The sequence below is a fragment of the Lonchura striata genome, chromosome 6 (genome assembly GCF_050655825.1).
Source record: "Lonchura striata isolate lonStrDom1 chromosome 6, ASM5065582v1, whole genome shotgun sequence".
Taxonomy (NCBI): domain Eukaryota; kingdom Metazoa; phylum Chordata; class Aves; order Passeriformes; family Estrildidae; genus Lonchura; species Lonchura striata.
In genome coordinates, this window is record NC_140708.1 from 14,519,461 (window position 1) to 14,538,559 (window position 19,099).

The 19,099-nt window shown below is 37.8% G+C and overlaps 1 protein-coding gene across 1 annotated transcript in view; it reads left to right on the forward strand.

Moving 5' to 3' along the window:
• BMPR1A (bone morphogenetic protein receptor type 1A) overlaps positions 1–19,099 on the forward strand; it is a 72,400-nt gene that overhangs the window by 40,240 nt on the left and 13,061 nt on the right. The window contains exon 3 of the mRNA XM_021536184.4: positions 10,673–10,880. Within this exon, the coding sequence (XP_021391859.1) occupies positions 10,814–10,880 (67 nt within the window). The 5' untranslated portion in view covers positions 10,673–10,813. The remainder of the gene's footprint in view (positions 1–10,672; positions 10,881–19,099) is intronic.

Below are 19,099 nucleotides of genomic sequence, written 5' to 3' on the forward strand. Positions count from 1 at the left end.
GTGGGTTCACAGACTCCTCTCGGGCATCCACCTGCTGTGTTGCGGGCTCCTCCACGGGCTGCAGGTGGATCTCTGCATCCCCCTGGTTGTCCCTGGGCTGCAGGGGCACAGCTGCCTCACCACGGCCGTACCACAGGCTGCAAGGAATCTTCTCTGGTGCCTGGAGCACCTCTTGCCCCTCCTCCTGCACTGACCTTGGCATCTGCAGAGTTGTTTCTCTCACATATTCTCACTCTTCTCTGGCCACAGGAACATCTGTGCAATAACTTCTTTTCATTCTTGAATATGTTATCTTAGAGGCATTATTATCATTCCTGCTGGGCTCGGCCTTGGTCAGCAGTGGGTCCATCCTGGAGCCAGCTGGCATTGGCTGGACAGGCTTCTGGCAGCTTCTCACAGAAGCCATCCCTTTTAGCCCCCTGCTACCAAAACCTGGTCACACTGACCCAATAAATTACTGCAGTCTTTCATCTGCTGGTTTGGTTTCAGTACGCTTCTTAACTCAAATGTGTGAAAAATCTCAAAAGAAAAAAGGGAAATGGAAAAATACTTAGGATGTGGTAAAGGATTACAAGATACTATATAGTGCTCGATAGAGAAGGCTTTTCTGTCCCCTTTCTCTCTGCCAAAAATAATCCTGTATTCTCTTCAACTAGCAACAAAAATTGTTTCCCATTATGGAATCTGTGGTTTTCCTGTAACCTCAATTTTTCCTTCACAGATTTAATTTGAATCAGCCTTAATTCCATCCTATTAGAGGTGATTCATGTAAGCTAAAGAATCCTGAAAGAAAGAAGGTTTTGATAGTGAAGATGTGGAAGGAATAAATCACCCCTAGATGGAATAACAGTCTTGACAGAAGTAACATAAGAAAAGGCAGAATGAGACATTTTTAAGAATGTGATCATGAATGACTGGGGAATAATTTAATTGCCAAAATTAATGCAAGAGGTAACTTAGGAAGAACATGGCTTTACTTTTAAGATTTTTAGCTTCAGGAACTGTTGAGACATCAGAGGAGACACCTTCAAGTTTAAGAGAACTTGAAGAGGGAGAGTGGGGGAAATGTTTGCAATAAAAAATAGTGTCCAAGTCATCCCTGTAATACTGAGTATGGGCAGTTTAAATCGTACACCATGATGGTCAAAGAGAAAAGTAGGAAACAAAGTGAAATTCATAGAAGGAATATATCATATAATCTCTGTACCTTTTTTGTTCCTTTAGGTCTTAGTCCAGTTGCTGTCTTACAGTATGGAGAGAAAAGCAAAGATTGAATGAAAAAAAAATTACAGATTTTATTAGTTGAATGCGAACTTCACTTAATCTAAAACCAAACCAAACTTCTACCCTGTATGTTGATTTCCTGCTCTCCTGAGTTGCATTGTGCAACAGTTGAAAAATGTTTCATAGTGTGTTTAAAATAACCTTTTTGCACTGAGAAAAGAACTGGTGTAGTTGGTTGATTACAAATGTGAGATATTTAAACTCATGCCCAGAAAGCTCTTGTTTGCTCTTGAATTTGTGTGAAAAAAAGAAAAAATAAATTAACAGTATTGCTTTAGCACTTCAGTGCAGGGAAATAGAGGATTATAACTGTTGAAGTAAACATTACCTTTGAACTCTGTTTTTGTCTACCTATTGAAAGATTACTGTGTTGGGGTTTGGAAATGTCTTTGAAGCTATATTTGATGAAAATACATTGTTTAATCTTAAGAGGAGTATTTGTGCATGTGCATGCCATGCTGTTTCTGCAGTTATTTAACCAAGCAGATCTACAATGCACTTAGAGTTTAACTTAAGTTTGCATTAAAATCTGTTGTTATCTCAGCAAGACTTGCAGAACACTGACAATGAGATAGCGCTCAAACACATACATTTAGAGTCCTGGAAATTTTTCCCAGAGCAATAATACTTTCTTACATATGTCATGTTGAAATTAAATGTTGCAGATGAAAATAGATGCTGAATGCAGCATATAATTATTTTTACATTATTTCTCCTTTAAGAAAGCTATTAAGCACTTTCTTAATATAGCAATCTAGTTTAGTATATCCACTATCTGTGAGGTAATTCTGTAGGTGAGCATGTCACACTCTACACATAAGCATTTATCACTCTGATAATGAGAATATCTAAACACTTTGCAGATTCTATGTAAGCTAATGAATTATTCTAGTTTAAGCTATTCTAAACTTGCCACTGATAATACCTGCTCACTTCTTTTGTCCTTGCTGTGAAGGTGATAACCTACTCGTGTTCTGTGCCTGGAGTTTGTAATCTTATAAAACTATCCTCAGCATAAGTTTCCAGGGTGAAGTGAAGGCTCACAGATGACAAAAGTTAGTCAATTATTCATTAAAATTCAAAAGACTAAAAGAAAGGTTGCAATTGTAAGTTATAAGGGTAATATAACTAGCACAAAGAGCAAACTAATTAGGTAAATGTAATTTGCAAATTAAATTTATCTAAAATTTTGTTTCTGTAGTAAAAATACTTAAAAAACAACTTCCCCCTGCCACAGCAGTCGTTCAGAGGAGGATAAAAGGAGAAACACCTACAATTTCACTTAGTTGTCTCATCCAGCTATTAAAATGCCTCTTTGGAAGTCTGATGGAGACCCCTCCTCTGGGGATATCTGTGTGTTATTTACAGTGATTTGTGGAACATCTTGGAGTTTCTCCTAGGGAGGGGTTTCTCCTCTCAGCAGAGTCCAGTGCCTCCATGGGCATGGCAAGCCGGTGGAAGTGAGGATTAAGGCTTACCTTGCCAAGCAACGTTTTGTATTAGCAAATCTTCATGATGTTCAACTTGCTAGTCTTGTCTCTGCTGTTTGTATGTGTCGAACAAAGACTGTTAAAGAAAGCTCATCTCTCACCCACTGCAGTGGGGAGTGCTGAATTTGATGATTTAAAAATTACACTGCTTGCTTATGAAGTAATATTTACAAGTGTGTTTTTATCTTGTTCATGAAACATACGAATTCACTTGAACAGCTGTTCCCTTCTGAGTAGCAGAACAAAAAAAAAAAATAGGTCCATGTTGACAATTTGAAGTGTTGTGAGGGCAAGCAGTTCGGTTCTTGTGAAATGCTTTTCTGTCGGCCTTTTTTAATGCTAGATCACATGGCACTTGCTCTAAAAGGGACACCATAGTCCCTTTGTCACATTCCGGGGGAAAGGGTTTGCAGATGTGTAAGTAGGCAGATTCCCCTAATGTGTAAAGGCATCACCACTTGCAGTTTGGAGGGGTTTTTGGCTGAGAGTTGTTTTCATAAGTACTGTTTCTCGTCTGTTCTCAGTAATTTGAAACTCCATCTTCCAGGTGTAAATTAAAAGGAAGGGGCATTTAAATGCTCCTTTTTGTGATTTCTTCCTAAATTTATTTATTTTCAGCTCTCTATGGAAAGCGTATACATTAATAACTTTCATGTCCACAATGTGAGTGTGAGGGCTTCGGGCATTATCAGGTGTTGACTCTTTTGACCTTGGTAATTACTAATCTATGCAATCGGGCCTTTCTGAGCCTTGTCAGCCTCACTTGTTTAGCGTTTTATTTATTTTATTGGTTTCTACAAATTCTGAATAGGAAAAAAAGGATTTAAAGAGAAAACCCCCAAAATACAGTAACTCAACTCTGTTTATTCTTAAGGGGTGGAGGTCTTCTAGAGGGGAGCTGTCTTGCAGAGGGGGAAGACAGTATTCTTATGCTAATCCAGGCTCTGGATAAGGAGCAAAGCAGCCGTGCAAACAATGGAAGTGGAGCCAGAAAGTCTGCGCTGCAGTCTAGCACGCCTTGAAAAGCATGTCAGGCCGGGCGCCTTGGGCTGCCGGGAGGGGCCGCGGGGGGAGCGCCTCCCGCTCGCTTTGTGGAGCTGGCGGCTGGCCAGCGCCCTTGGAAAATCGCACTACCTAGAGAACGAGAGTTGAGGCTGGAAGAGGCGAGGGCAAGAGGGAGACAAGTACTTTACAGTCTTGGGTTTTTCTAATGTTAAAAAAAGCTAACCCCCAAACCCCGTATTGAGTTGTCTCGGTTTCGTGGCTGCTGTTTTCTCCTTTGTACCAAAAACTGAAATTCAAGTGATGTGTGTTTGAAATAGCAGCCACATTTTCTACAAGGTTGTGCGTGAGAGAGGTAGGCTTTAGCGACGTGTCCCTGCTGGGGAGTGAGCTTACACCTCCCTGCGGTGGGCGAAGCGCTCGGGCCGGGAGGCGCGCCGGGGTCGGAGCTGCGCGCCGGCCCGAGCCGGGCAGGGCCGTGCCGCGGTCCCGCTCCTCTGCTGGGACACACCGATGGCACTGACACGGGGCAAAAGCAGGGCTCGTCCAGCGGGCTTTCTTACTGATTAAAGTCAGCGCCGAAAATACAGCCGGTTTTCCTTAGGCATCATGAAATGAAACATTTGCTCTTAAAGCACCAAACAAAAACCCAGTTTGTGCAGAACTCTTCTTCGTGAGTTCTGTAATTTGCATAATCGCCTTCGCTTTGGAGGCATTAAGAAGTTGTGAATTTCTTCTAGGTTAGGAAGAGGTTATAGGTGTAGCAGAAGCAAGCCAAGATCGTGGGAGTTAAGTAAAATGAATGCTTAACCTGTCAATTTCTGGATCTGATTTTTTTTTTTGGTCTTTTTTTGCATAGGTTAATGAATAACTGTCCTTAAATTACAAAAAAAATACTGTATGGTTGTGAAAACATTCATTAGTCTTAATAGTGCTAAAGGGCATGTTGCATATTATAAGCTCCTTCTGTGAAAGCATTTGTAATTTTGAAGGCACTGGCACACTTATTTTAGGGTCCTTTGTCCACTTCTAAAAATGGGAGCAAACATATATTCCGGACTGAGGCCCAGCTTTTTCGTTTCCTCAGCCCAGATATATTCTTTGTGTCAAATTATTGAAACTCAGAGCCAAAATGTGTGATAAGTCTTGTAGGCAGTATAATATGACCAAAATATCTTTAATAGTGACATGTAAAATTTCTAACAGTTTTGATTTTTTTTTCCTTGCTGCTTATGTTTGGTGAACAAAAATATGTTTCTTATGAATGAGATCTAAGAGGTTTAAGTTATGATTCTCTATTTGTAGTTACTAAATTTAGAGATGGAATGCATTATGTGTGGAGACTTTTCTCCTTGTTCACATTGACTGGTATGACAGTAAGGAACTAGCAAAAATGTTAAATAGATTATAAAAACATATGAGAAGGATAGCTTTTGGGTAGAATATCAGAAGTTGATGTCATTGTAGAAAGAGCATGGGTGTCCATTTGCTAATTGTCCTAAGGCCAGAATCTCTAAGCCAGCTAATCACTTCCCAAGTGAAGGAGTTGAGAAAAGAGGGAAATGGGTCAAGGTGAATAAAAATTGTATGGTGACATTTTTTCTGAATATGTTCAAATAAAATGTGTCATGTTTCTAACACATTAGGAGATGTCTAAATACCTGATTGCAATGGAAAACAATTTTGCTGAATGTCGTTGCAGTTAATTTCATTGAAGAAACCTTGTAGCAGTTAGTTAATTGAACAATCAGAATAACAGTAAGATGGATGGACATTCATGAGTGCAGTGGTTGGCATCCCCAGTTACTTAATTTTGCTGGGCACAGTAGAAAGGAGCTAGGCTTTTATTCACAGTTTACAACCTAGTTTATGAAACAGACAGATATATCATAATTTAGTACTTTGGATTCTGAATTCTGCCATGATGTACACATTTGATATTTTTCAGCAGTGGGAAATCTTTTGTTTGACTGTCCAAGGTGGGTTTTGGTGGCTTTTCTGGTCAGAAATAAGAAGTCCTTTACTGAGACTGTGAGCTCCCCTGCTTCAAAAAACCTGTTGTTAGGGACTTGTGTTTTTTGAATTAACAAATGTGTTGCAGCGCATGTGTTCTAAACACATGGTTCTCTATGTACTACAGAGAGAACTAAGATTTCTTTTTTCAGTCTTTTGAGAAGTATATAATACACACAGTTGTGCTTCATTTAGCATTTCAGATTTCTTTGTAGTTTCTAGAAGGAGAAAGGACTTGTATAATTTACAGTCCCTTAGCATTTAAACGTATGCAGTCAGGAATAGTTTTAAATAATTCTTACACAATCCACAGTTCAGGAGAATTATTTCTGTGAGCTTGAACAGATGACTGCCTAAATAGGGCATTATGTGAAGTTGTTCTTGTTGATGGCCATGTAGCCATTTGGCTTGCAATAGCCAGCAGTCTTCTTCATCAACTGTAGGATTTTTTGACAGATTTTGGGGGTGGATTTACCTTGCTTGTTTAATTTAACATATTTAACAGCACTCAAGCATAGGTAGTTCGAGTGTTTGTTTCATTGTGACACGTTTCAACAATTTGTGTAAGCATGCCTTGCAATAGAATAATAAAAACACATTTAAAAAGTAGGTTTGTACAAGTATTTGACAGAATTACACAGTACACAGTCTGAAACTTTCTTCTTGTTATGAGCTTGGTTAAATTTGACTGTTTGACTTCAGATAAACTGAAGCTAACTATAGCTCTTTTTGTATTAAGAATAATGAAATGCAGTCCCAGATCAGTCTATTCCTGTCCTGACACCTGTAGCTACATGAGATGGTGGCCTTTGAAAACTAAAGACTAATTAAGTTTTTGGACTCTATTTAGTCTGAAAATCTGCCCTACAACCTTTTAACCAGTGGTTAGGAATTGCCTTCTAATTTCTTATCCAGATGAATTGTAATGGCTAATCCATACCTTGTTGGTGAACCAGTAATTTTCTTAAGATTGAATAGTTGTCTGTCATTCATTGTGTTTATTCCTGTTATGTTGTCAAAGTGTAGTTATTTCCCTATCAATCTTAACTGTCTTAATTGTATTATTTTCTTTTTATCTCCAAATGTCTTTCTTTCCTTGAGATAGTATCCTTCTAGATGGATGTTGAGTTCACCAATCATTTTATCTTTGTGCTATTTGTGCCTTGCTGTTTTTCCTGGGAAATTTTCCTGGGAAATACTAGAGATGTGTTTGTGTCTTTCTCCTAGGCACATCACATGGATGTGTCTGATGTTCTGTAACCAATTGGTGTTGGACATCGCTATCTCTTCTGTGTGAGCTTCTAGTCTGTATGAGGCAGAAATTCCCCGGAGTTACCAATATGCATGACTTTTCCAATTTTATGCTGGTGTACTTAATTGTATTTGTTACTTCAGTTCTTCATGTGATCCAAATCTTCCTGCATAAAGACAGCACTCAGTTAAACTGACAATTTGTTTGTCAGCATTTTTTAAAAGTTTTTGCTTTCTGTACCTACTTCATTAATGAAAAAGATGAGTATTCTTCAGTCAAGCTGAATCAAGAATCAAGGTCCTCAAATGCCATTTGAACTAGGCTGCTAATCTCTGTTCTTGAAACTACTTGTCTGCCCTGTAGTGAATTCTTTACTGTTCTTATAATCCCTCTTTTCTTCAGCCAAATGAGTAATTTTCTTTGTGGCACCATATCAGGTTTTTTTATAATCTTCCAGGAAAGTTGTTGTTGCACACTAACGTAGACTGACATTTCAGTTTATCTCTGGCATTCTGTTCATCTCAAAGTCCTGTTTAAAACAGTCCCTGTGATTGATGTAATATGCTTATAGTTACCTAAGTTGCTTCTTGCCCCAGTTACACATCAGAGAACCATTTAGTAAGTTTTAGTTTTGTTGTGTTTAAATACATTAACTTGGTGTTACATGTACTGTTGCAAATGGTTTGAAATATCCTGTCTGTTGAAATTGATTGTATGTTCTAATTCTTGTGAAGTCTAAGATTGACATTCTTTCATGTGTTCCCCTTATACAATACTATCTTTGTTGTTACATTCACCACTATCATTCCTTATTGAAATTTGGAACAGCACAGCTCACTTGGTTTGGGGATCATGCTGTTAAAAATATTACATAGCCACATCTAAAGAACAGTTACCACTGAACTTCGTTCTTTCAGAGTTGTTTTGGGCCACATGAGAGATCTTTTACACTTCAGCTTCATATATTTGGAGTAATGTAGAACATAGGGCTGAACTGCTGTGACAATGCTGTGAATTCACTGCTGAGTTCTAGTTCAGAAAAAAACCACACAGTTTTAATAATAAAAGCATTTTCTTTGATAAACTGTTACTAAGAAGGATAATAAAATACAGTGCAGAAAAATCAGGTGTTACCATTGATGAATAAGTTACTTTTTAGTGGATTATAGTTGAACACTTCTTTGTGGCTACAGTAAAAAAGAGATTGAGAACTTTAAAATCAACTGATTGGCTTATGGATTTGAATCTCTTCAGCATCATTCTGTTAGCAGAGTATCATTCCAAGTGCTAATTGGTGCTTTAACATATTTCAAGGGGTTATTTAGTTGTGTCATTCTAAACTGTTATATCAGGCAGGTTTTGGAGAAATTCCAGCTGTTGCTCTTTGAATTTTGTGCCTTTGCCAGGGTAGCTAGTCTTCCTCTTTGAACAGGAGTCTAGAAGGGTATTTTTTGTTTTAAAATGGGGAATTAGAATTTGTTCGCTTTGATTTTTATTGCATGGTTTTATATACAATATTATATTTTATATATGTGTATATGTGAAAAGGGAAGTATTACTGGAAGGAAGATAGGGCTACAAAATACTGGTGGAGAACATTATTTTTTAATAGGCTTGGACAGCATTTTTGGAAACTACCTTAGAGTGTGTCACTGAACAAAAATCACTATGAAATTGGAGTGAGTTGCATTAAAATGGTTAATTTCTTCAATTTTTTATTAGTTTTTTTTGGGGGGGGGGTGGGGTTTGTAACATGCTGTGTGGTACAGTGGCAAACAGATGTTCCTGTGCCAGTGTGCCCCTCTGGTGAACTGGGGGGCAAGATTGCCAAGTTTTAAACACTCCCACTCTTGCAATGTACAACAGTGCAAATACATATTCCTTCTGAAACTGGACAAGACAGAAATTATTTTTAAAAATACTCTAAACAGACTATTACTAAGATTAATTTGATTTTGCTTGATAGAATACCATAAATAAAGCCTTTGTTATTGCTGCATTAAGCTATTGGCAGTTTTCAAATTCCACATGTTTTATTGAGGACTACAAGTTCATTGCCGTTGAAACATAGAATAAAGCATTAATACTTATGCACTTATGTTGCTGGCCTGATGTTTTGTGACTAAGAGGACATTCCTTATTGACTGTCAGAATTGGTGTTGTGGCATAGGGAACACTAAAGAGTGAATATTTTTGCTGTCGCATCACTTTTCCCTCTGCCTGGCCAGGAGGTTTACTTTGAAGTTCCTGGTGCTCCAGACGTTTGCGCAGTGCGCGATTCCGAGTCCATCCCACCACAACCTGGCCATAATCCTGGCCAGGGCCACGGCTGCCATGGGCTCGGGGTGCCTGGCTCCCTCTTTGTGGCTGCATTAGGGAGAAGTCAGAGACGTGTGAAAAGTAGGCCGGGGTCGGGGCGGCGCGCCGCACCCGCTGAAATTGGAAGTGACGGACACCTCCCGGCTCAGCCGCTAATTTGCCTCCATGTTAAATGCCTCCGAAGACTCATTAAAATGAAAAGTCCTTGGGTCTCGCCGACACACAGATTGAGTTATTGATGCTGGAAGCGGCCACCAACAGTAATTGCTGCCCATCCCCAGCGAACGCCCGTTCTGCCATTCATGAGCAGCGCCAGGCTGACAGGGGTCAGGGGGGTCAACCCCACCGAAACGAGGCCGAGGAGAGGCAAAATCAGGGCTCTGTTCATCTTTGTGCAGCTTCACTTTTGTTACAAGGAACTGTTGAGGTGTTCAAGCTGCTTCTTAGTCCTTTGAGGCCCAATTATGCTCCCCTCATGCATCACCATTGAAAAGTTCTGTAAGCGGAACGTGACCACAACTACTGCAAAAAAAGTGACTTCTTACTCAGTTTGGCTGTCTTAGCTGTATGTTCACCCACTGCACAAGAATAGAATTATGTTTTATTTGTGGAGCAAATTTTTCAGGAGGAATTATTTTGCACACAGCTTAAGAATCCAGGATGTAATGATTTTGAATTACAGTTAGTGTTGTCTTTATTCTGCAGTACTCTTCTAGGAGAAAAAAGCAACAAGATAAGTATATTAGATAGCCAAACTAAGTGTTGAATTTAATGTAAGTTTGGTTTTCATCCAGCAGAGAGGCTGGGGTTTTTATGCAGTAAAGCTTTTCTACCAGCAGTTTTCAACAGGTGGCCTAACATGGTGTTACTGTTTCCCCCACAGTATTATGGGAAGTCACCACTTGCATTTAATTTTTATAGAAAATAATTTAAAGAAGTTTTCATTTCTGTAAAGTAAACAGTTTTCGAACAGATTTACATGCTAAATCCATTGAATACTACCTCTAACAGCTATATGCAAGTCTAAAATTACACATCTGTGACCAGTTAGTTGACATACCTAATATTTTTAATAGGAATATGAAAACATCCCTGTGAGTTATTACCAACAGTTTATATTTCAGAAGAACCATGCTATTCAGTTAGATAATAAACTTAGCTAATGTTTTCAGATAGTAATGTTAATAAACACCTGGGGTTTTTTTTGTTGGGTTTGTTGGTTAATGCTCAGCATGATGACCATCTTGAATGTTTTTTCTTGTTTCACAAATACATGAATTTTTTAAACATTTTGTTTTATTGTATTTTCCAGGAAACAAAGGTGGAAAAGCCACAGAAGCATCCTTGCAGTCAAGCACTGAATCCTGTATTAGGCTTCACTGAACAGACCAAACTTAGCATTTGTCAAGCAGAAGGGCTGGTTGCCCTGCACAGGAAGGATTAAAAGTGAACAATGACTCGATTGAGAGTTCATGAGCAATTGCTTGGAGCCTATCTGCTTATCATTCTCCATGTTCAAGGTAAATATAAACTAGTTGAAATAAGCTTATCTTTCTGATTTGTAACAGAGTTTTGCATTTTCCAGTGGTTGAAGTAGGATTTTTTTCTTTTGGAGTTTCTTTTGCAGGCAGGTGACTTTACTGGCCTGATGTGCCATATGGATGCTTCCCTAAAAAGGAGGACATTCTAGTGGTCATTCATTGTAGTATAGATTAGGTCTATTTTAGCAAAAACTTAAATAGAAACAATACCAAAAATGCCTAGTACGTTACAGAGCAAGTTGGATGAGCATCAAAAGTGAAGGCTTGCCTTTCTGAATTTCAGTTCCCTCTGTGTGTGAACATTTGATCCCTTTAATTTGACCTACTGAAAAACTTGCAGTGTACAGTTCCCCATGCCTTTTGACGCTCCTAGCAGCCTAGAGGTAGTATGTCATAACTAATCTAAATTAACTTGTTTTGCCTACCTGATGGGCCAAGGTGAGGCTATGGACTATTCACAGATACCCTCATTTTCAGTTAGTGAAAAGATAAGACACTCATCTTATCTTAGTGAAAAAGATACTCATTTGTATGTCTCTTGTCTTTCCATACACCAATTATCAAAAAACTTCTGGAAATCCAGTTATCATTAGAACTTTAACTCCTCTGTCAAATTGGGTTGAATTGAAAATATGCATCCCTGGTTGGGTCTCTGTGTAAGTTTGTTTTCCCAGCTGTGCACGCCTCATGTGTTTAAGTACACAGAGCTTTCCAGATTTTTCAAAAAATAGAGAAAACAAATTTGTTACTGCCATTTAAATACTTGAATATAAAAGGGTTTATATCCTTATTCCATACTTAGATCAATTACTGCTTAGTGCTTGATTTTGAGATATATGTGAGATATTTACTTTCAAGAATAACAATTCAATGAACCCATTAAAATGGGGAGAGGAAGAAGCCTGGTAAGTACTCAAATGCTGATCTTTTTGTTCTGTTTCTGGTGTGAATCTGCAATATGAAATTAAAGGATATAGCAGAGCTATCTCTTCAAAGCTTGAGCTTGATACATCTGTTTGGAAAGAAATAGCTTAGTTTGGGGTATACTTGAAGTCTGTAGTAGATTTACAAATATTTGCCGGTAGCTGTAAGGTGCTTAGTTCAGGTAATGGGAATAAACTACAGAGTATTTCATTGAGAAATTATGAAAGAAATTTTGATTGAATGTGGTTAAATATTAGATCAGGCTGCCTGGGCAGGTAGTACAATATTCGTCCTTAGAGGTAGTCAGAACTTTACTGCAATGACTGAACAACCTGTTCTGATGTGGAAGTTGGCCCTGCTTTGACCAGGTGGTGGTACCAGGTGACTTCCAGAGAACTCTTCTGCTCTAAAATACTCAGACATAATGTTTTGCTGTGTTACTTGTTGTATTTGTATTCAAGCAGTTTTGCTGCTTCTGGCTGAAGAGACCAGCTTCTTCCCTTGTTCCCTTGAGGAAGCTGGGAGTAATATGCTTTGGGTTTTTTTTCTGAAGTCATGGTTGCCCCTTTGCATTAGTCAATATTTAGCATTTTAATAATAGACAATAGCAATTGAAGGATTTCTTTTTCCTCTCTAGATTCAAATAGAAATAATAATACAAATATGCAAGTCTTCTAGGGGCTTAAAATTAAATTACTTTAACTTCTTCCATGATCGTGGTGATTAATAACAGTTCAGAAAATAACTTCCAGTAAGTAATATAGATAAATTAAGTTTAAAGACTGAAAATTATTTTTCAGCTTCAAAAGAAGAAATGTCCTTATCTTAGAAATTTTCCTGACTTTCAGATCAATACTGAGGGAGGTCTGAAAGCCATGGAAATGTCGAGCTTATTGCAGTGTTGTTAATTCTCTGCAAGTTGCCTAAGGGCTTTTCTTCAAACATACAAACTATGTTTGGTTCCCTGGGGTGGTGAGGAAAAACCAGTCAGGTCTCTCTGCTTTCCCCTAGATTCATGGGGGAGGAAAGAATTAAGATCATAGTCATAAAGCATTTTAAATTTTTATAGGAAAGAGACAATCTAGAGTGAAGAGTTTCAATCATTGAAAAAGCAGTTTCAACAAAGGAAATATGTGCAGGATGTTGGAAAATGCACCATAAAGCAATCAACAGTGATGAAAAAGAGTAATTAGGAAGAATTGAAGAGAATTTGTGTGATTTACAGAAAGAGGAAGAAAAAGCAGAATATGTAGAAACCCATGTGTGTACTTTCAGTGTCTGGCATCCAGGATAATGGTTTGCTCTCTTGGGGTTTTTTTTGGAGGGTTCTTCAGAATGTTAGGAATTTCAGAGCTTACCAAGACCTGAGAGAATGATAAAAGCAAATGTGTCTGTATAGCTGCATGTATATATACATACCAGATTCCTTAACAGGTAACTTGAAAAAGCAAGTGGCTGCATGTGTTGATTACTGTGAAAATATTCTTACAGTAACAGCAAAAACCAGAGGCAATTCTATGACATTATTGGTGAATAGCTGCAGTTTCTCAGGTTGGTACTATGCAGCAGGGGGACCCAGTGGTTACCCTTTGGGTTGTATCTTCATAGCTTTGGAACTTCCTCACTTACTTTGAGAAATAGTCAGAAATAAGGCTGAGTTGCAGATGATCAGACTTAATAGCAACCTCTTCAATTAAAACATTTGTGTTTCCTTTCTTGCTGTGGAAGGCCTTTGCAATAGCTTTAAGTCTATGATTTGCTTTGCATCTTCATCCACTTCCTTTTTCTGATCTAAGTCAAGAGGTCTTGGGCTTCAGCTACACTTGCGAGTGCAGTAAACAGGTTTTGTCTTCCCAGCAGTGCAGGGTTTTCATGCAGAGGATCAGTTTTACTCCCAAGTAGAGTACTTTCTTAGTTGTTACAGTGCATTGATGAGCACGTCTGATCAATATATGTAGCAGTAATAAAGTGCTTAGCATCTACTTAAGCATGTTCTCATAAATTTGGTTGTTCATTGCTGTCACTTTACTTCCCATGTGGTTCATCACACCTTTATGTATTCTTCAGAGACACTACAGAAGACCAGTTTTTTAATCCTCGTAAATTAGTTGACCAAAAATGTATTAATATTACATGATATGTATGAACATATATTAAAAGTCAAATTTAAAAAGTGTTAATATTAAATATTAAAATGGAGTTAAACTTGCCACTGTTAGTGAACGAAAAAAAAACTGTTGATTTTAGTTCACTGCTCTAATTACTTTTATTCAAATACTTGACATAGATAAGGTATATATTAAGATACATTTAAAAAACTTTATGTACTTTCTCATTTTCAGGTGAAGTAGTTAACTGAATTTAAATGTATAAACTAATCTGAAACAAAAATCTAAAAGCTATAGAAGGAAGTTACAGTTGTCAGTAGCTGGTTCATTATTTGAAAACACTAGTTCTGTTTATTGGTGATTTCCCCAGTTAATGGCTGCATCTGTGTTTAAAACATGGGCAGCAACCATGTTCTTCTAAATTTGTCTGATTAAAATTTATCCAAGGAATTATTAAAAGTTTATTTATTTATTTATTAGAACTTTGCATTTAAAGTAACTTTATTCTTTAAAAGCCCTTTAAATTACAATGCATTGTACATTTTTTTTTTTAATGCACAAAATTTTCAAGTCTCTATCTTTTATATTGAGTGCATAAGAACAGAGCAGTCTTCAGAAGTGACTTGGGAAAGGGAAGTGGGAGCAGAGGCTGAGGACTGCAGGTTGGGAAGCAGAGGAGGCAGGGTCTGCCTGTCTGTGTTGAGCACTGATGTAGCTCCTGGGAAAGCTGGAAGGACAGGAGAGAGGTTTTAAACCAGCAGTCTGGGAACATGCTGTGATTTTTGGGAACCAGTTCTGCTAGATGGAGCTACCTCTAACATGCCTGGTCTTTGGAGATCACAGCCTTGATACAAAAAAAAAGCACTATAGGGAGCATTATGGTTACATTGCCAAACACAGAGTTTGGAGAAGCATTTAAGATACTTTCTTTGCACTCATACAATTTTTCTGATTTTTAAAAAAATCTATTTTGTCTTTTAAGAGCAAGTGCTAGTATCGTATTCAAGCTCTGTCAGTTGTACTTAGGTTTAATTCACATAACAGAACATGTTAAATCATTATCAAAGTTTGTGATAGGCAGAAAGGTGAAATGTGCTTACTGGATTGGGGGATTTTGCAGTATCTGCATACTAAAGCAAGAAAAAGTAATTTAGAACTACCACATAAAAATGTCAAGGTATGCCTTTTTCATGAGGGAGGCATATCTAACATAAAGAACAGTGGTACAACTTTCATCTTTGATGAAAAGAGCCCAGTGTGCATCAGCACCAGCAGGGAGGCAGGTGAAGGGGCTCTTCTGACTATGATTCTTCTTAATTATATATTGAATTTCTTAGAGTTTGCAAGCATGGATCAGAGTAGCTACAAAGAAATGCCTCTAGCACTGTATTTCTGCTAGGACAAATCCCTTCAAAGGATAATGTAGTCTGGAATAGAAATGTTTTTATGGACAACACCTATATTATGAGCTCAGAAACCTATCAAACAACTTGACTGCTATAGGCCATATTGATCTTCCTTTGTGGAGAAAGAGAGAATACAATTAAGTAAAAAATTGTAGGCATAATTTGGCTTTTGTATTTGTCTTCTTACACTTACTGCTGTCTGCATTTCATAGAGCTGGTTTTTTATGGGTCACACAAATCTTTTCTTAGATCAGAAGACTTAATGAAATGTTATCTGTATCCTGGCATTGCATTGCAAGCAGGTTAACTCGGGTTTTAGTGATTAGTAACGCTGCAGTCTCACGCACGGTACATTTTTAAGATTTATCCATGTTAATATTAATATTTGGAGCGTGCTTTCAAGTTGACTTAGATTTCTAACCTAGTGAGATTTTTAATATCCTGTGCTTCTTTGAAATAAATTTTATAGTCTTAAGTTATTTTCTGTGACTGGAAGAAGCAGTGCTTTGAATAATTTATATTTTTGATCAAAGGCTGGATATGATAAATTGTCAGACATTGTTCTGTTTTAACAATTTGTTTTATTATTGTCTTTTGAATTTTTTATTTATTTTATTAAAATTGAGTTCAATTTTAAACAGAAAACCATTTAAATGTTGTCCTGTCTGTAACAGTTGTTCACACTTGTAGAAATCGACAATAAATGCAGTGTATGATGGGGCAGAGCAGAAGACAAAATCAGAACTTGAAGTCCCATCAGTTTTTTTCTCATGAGTGTCTTACACTGCAGTGAAGTTAGGAGAATGTTCCACCTTTACTCTGATATTTTGTTGAATGTTGTAACTTCGTAATGCAGTAAAATACACATTACAGGGCAGTTTGTATGTTTAGAGGTCTATGGTGCTGTCATTCTCAAGGCTGGATAAACAGGCTAGAAGTGATCCAGGATCTTGAACAAGCTCTCCGGTGTGTGATAGCTCATTTGTTGCTCATGTATATTATTTTGCTCCAGCAGCTCTGTGCAGGTGGAGGTTAGGAAATAATGGAAAGGAAGCTTTGCTGTCCCTGAAGTCTCTGGGTGCTGCATTTCTGTGCACAATACACTGCACTTACACCTTTGAAGGTTATGTGGGATTTGTGTATGTATGTTTCTATGCTGTACTGCAGAGTGACAACTGCAAGTGTCATGGAAAAGAAGAGATTAATTACATCAAGTAGTGTAGTGTCACAAGATCCTAAAACATGATCCTCCCTTTCCCTGTCCTGTTCCCAGGAGGAAGATGCAGCAGTGTGAATGTCTGAGAGCTGAAGCTCTGAGGGTGGGCACATAAACCTGGGAGCAAGATGTTCTTTTGTCCTATGCTTAGTTCTCTCTTGTTCATTTACTCAGTGTCTATTAATCAGGAAAAATAGCAATGAAGCATCCTGTGAGTTCAGGGCCTTCATTTGCCCTCTTAACATCTAAGGTGGGTGGAAGCCAAGTCTTTCTGTGCTTGACTCCCATCCCCATACCTAGCAGCTTCAAGATGAACATGAATGTGTCTTGAAGTGTTGAGGATGAATTGCAGTACTGCAGTAAATACAGTTAGGTATCCTAGGTAGAGGCAATTAAAAACACTTTCATGAAGTAATCCCAAACTTCCTCAAAATTTTCCTATTCTCTTCCCTGTGTACTCAAAACTCCTTTCTAAGAAGAGTTCTGCTTACAGTCTTAGGAAGTAAAAATGCAAGAGTGAAGTGATTTCCCCCCCCCCCCCCGCCACCCCCCCTTTTTGTGCAGTTCAGGTATTACCTGTAAGATGAAAGCAGGCTGCTACAGAGTTTTACATTACAAAAATAATGAAATTGTAGTCTATTCTTGCTTTGAATAAAAATCTTTGCCTGTAGAAACTGAACAAAAGACAAAGATGCTGTTTCTTTGAGAATACAGTTATCTGTTTTGGATTTTATATGGTATGTGCTTTTCATAAATCTCATAATGCAATCCATTTTAATAAATTAAGAGGGAAAATGTATTTCATGTCAGTTTTAGCATAAAAGGTTGGCATACCTGTAGTCATGTTTCAGTGTTAGTTTACAGAGAATTATACTGCTTTAAGAGATGCCAGACATGCACAAAAATGTTGTTCTTTCTGTTCTGAGCTAGGAGAAGCCATGCTTTTAGGGTTCCTTGGATTTCTCATCTAATACTGAAAAACATTGCATTCAGTGATCAGGGTAGAAAAATGGATGAGTGATTGTAAGACACTGATCATAAAGTACCATAAAGACTTTTAACATGTGAATGTCCCTCAAGGACAAGAGGGACTTATAACATCAATTGGGAAAGATACTGTAGTAATACAACAAAATTAGAAAATATTTGTGCATATGCAGTGGCTTTTGGTTTAAATATTACATAGAATTACCTGTTCTCTGAGCAGGTGAGCATCTCTTATATGTGAATACAGAATGTTGTGTAATGTCTCTAGCAAAGTATTAAGATTACCTTTCAGTTTATGCTGGGAAGAAATATGTAGAAAGAGACTGGGGTGGATGGAGGAGCTGTTTCAGTTGTGCAGGATTCCTCTTGGTTAAATCAGAAATACCTATAACCTACTGTTATTCTAGCACTGGATCTTGTTTTTTGTGAACAGTCTGTACAGATCAGGACTATTTAACTTGGGCATTACTGAAATACTCTTTGAAGACCACATATTAAATAAAGCACTGCTGTGTGATTTCAGTGTTTAGGTAATGGTGTATTTCTCAGGATATTCTCTTAGTTGTATGCAGAAGAAGCACAGTTTTACTTTGCTGCATTGGACACTGCACTAGGTGTGCTGTATTAACCAGATGAGGAAATCTGCCAAGTCTGCTATTTTCAGTACAGTAGGATCAAATTTCACAAATATTTAATTGACACTTGTCTGAATGACACAGTGGCTGTTACAGTAGAGTGATGCAGAGGGCTGTATCTGCAAGAGGTTTTAATCAAGTTTTTCTGGACATGTTTCAAGCAAGGTACAACAGGATACTAATATTCTCATCACTCTACAGCTCCTGTTTGCTAGGTCTGACAGGAGGCCCAAGAATCTGTTCGAAGACACTCTTGAGTTTCATGGTCAGGTTTCTTTTCCTTGGAAAACTGAAATTTTTATTGTGACCTCCATTTTATTTACTAATAACTACATTTGTAAAAGCTTCTGCTGGTGCTGACAAGCTGCTGGCCTATCTTGCCAACACTGAGCTTCACACAAAGCCTTGCTGTAATCTGTGTCAGTGCAAATGATGTTTGTTCACAGCTCTTCTATCTATATTTGGTTCATACCTTGAGGATTTAGAGCCAAGGCGGTCAACAGAAAGAGATTTCTTGTTGGTAAAATTGTGTATGATAAAGCTGAAGGAGATGGGTAAAGATGTTCTCAGCTCATTAGTAATCACGTGGCATATTCCAAATGAGGCAGATAATGTTCCTCATTTTTGTTCTGCATGTTCTTCACTAAGAAGAAAATGGATGTTTTCTTCTGAATGCCTACAGTCACAAAAGCACTTTAATAATATGATCAAGAACAAATGATGTTTACATCTGCTACTATTGAGAAACTGAGGGTTGCTTGGAACATGATGTAGCCCTGTTTCTATTCTGTGAAAGCTCATTTGGATGGATGTTCGTGTCATTTACTGAAATTTAATTTGCAAACAAGATTTACTTTAGCTGTGTTTTGAAGTACTAATGCATACAGAGATCAAAAAAACCAAGAGATTTTGGAGTTATTAC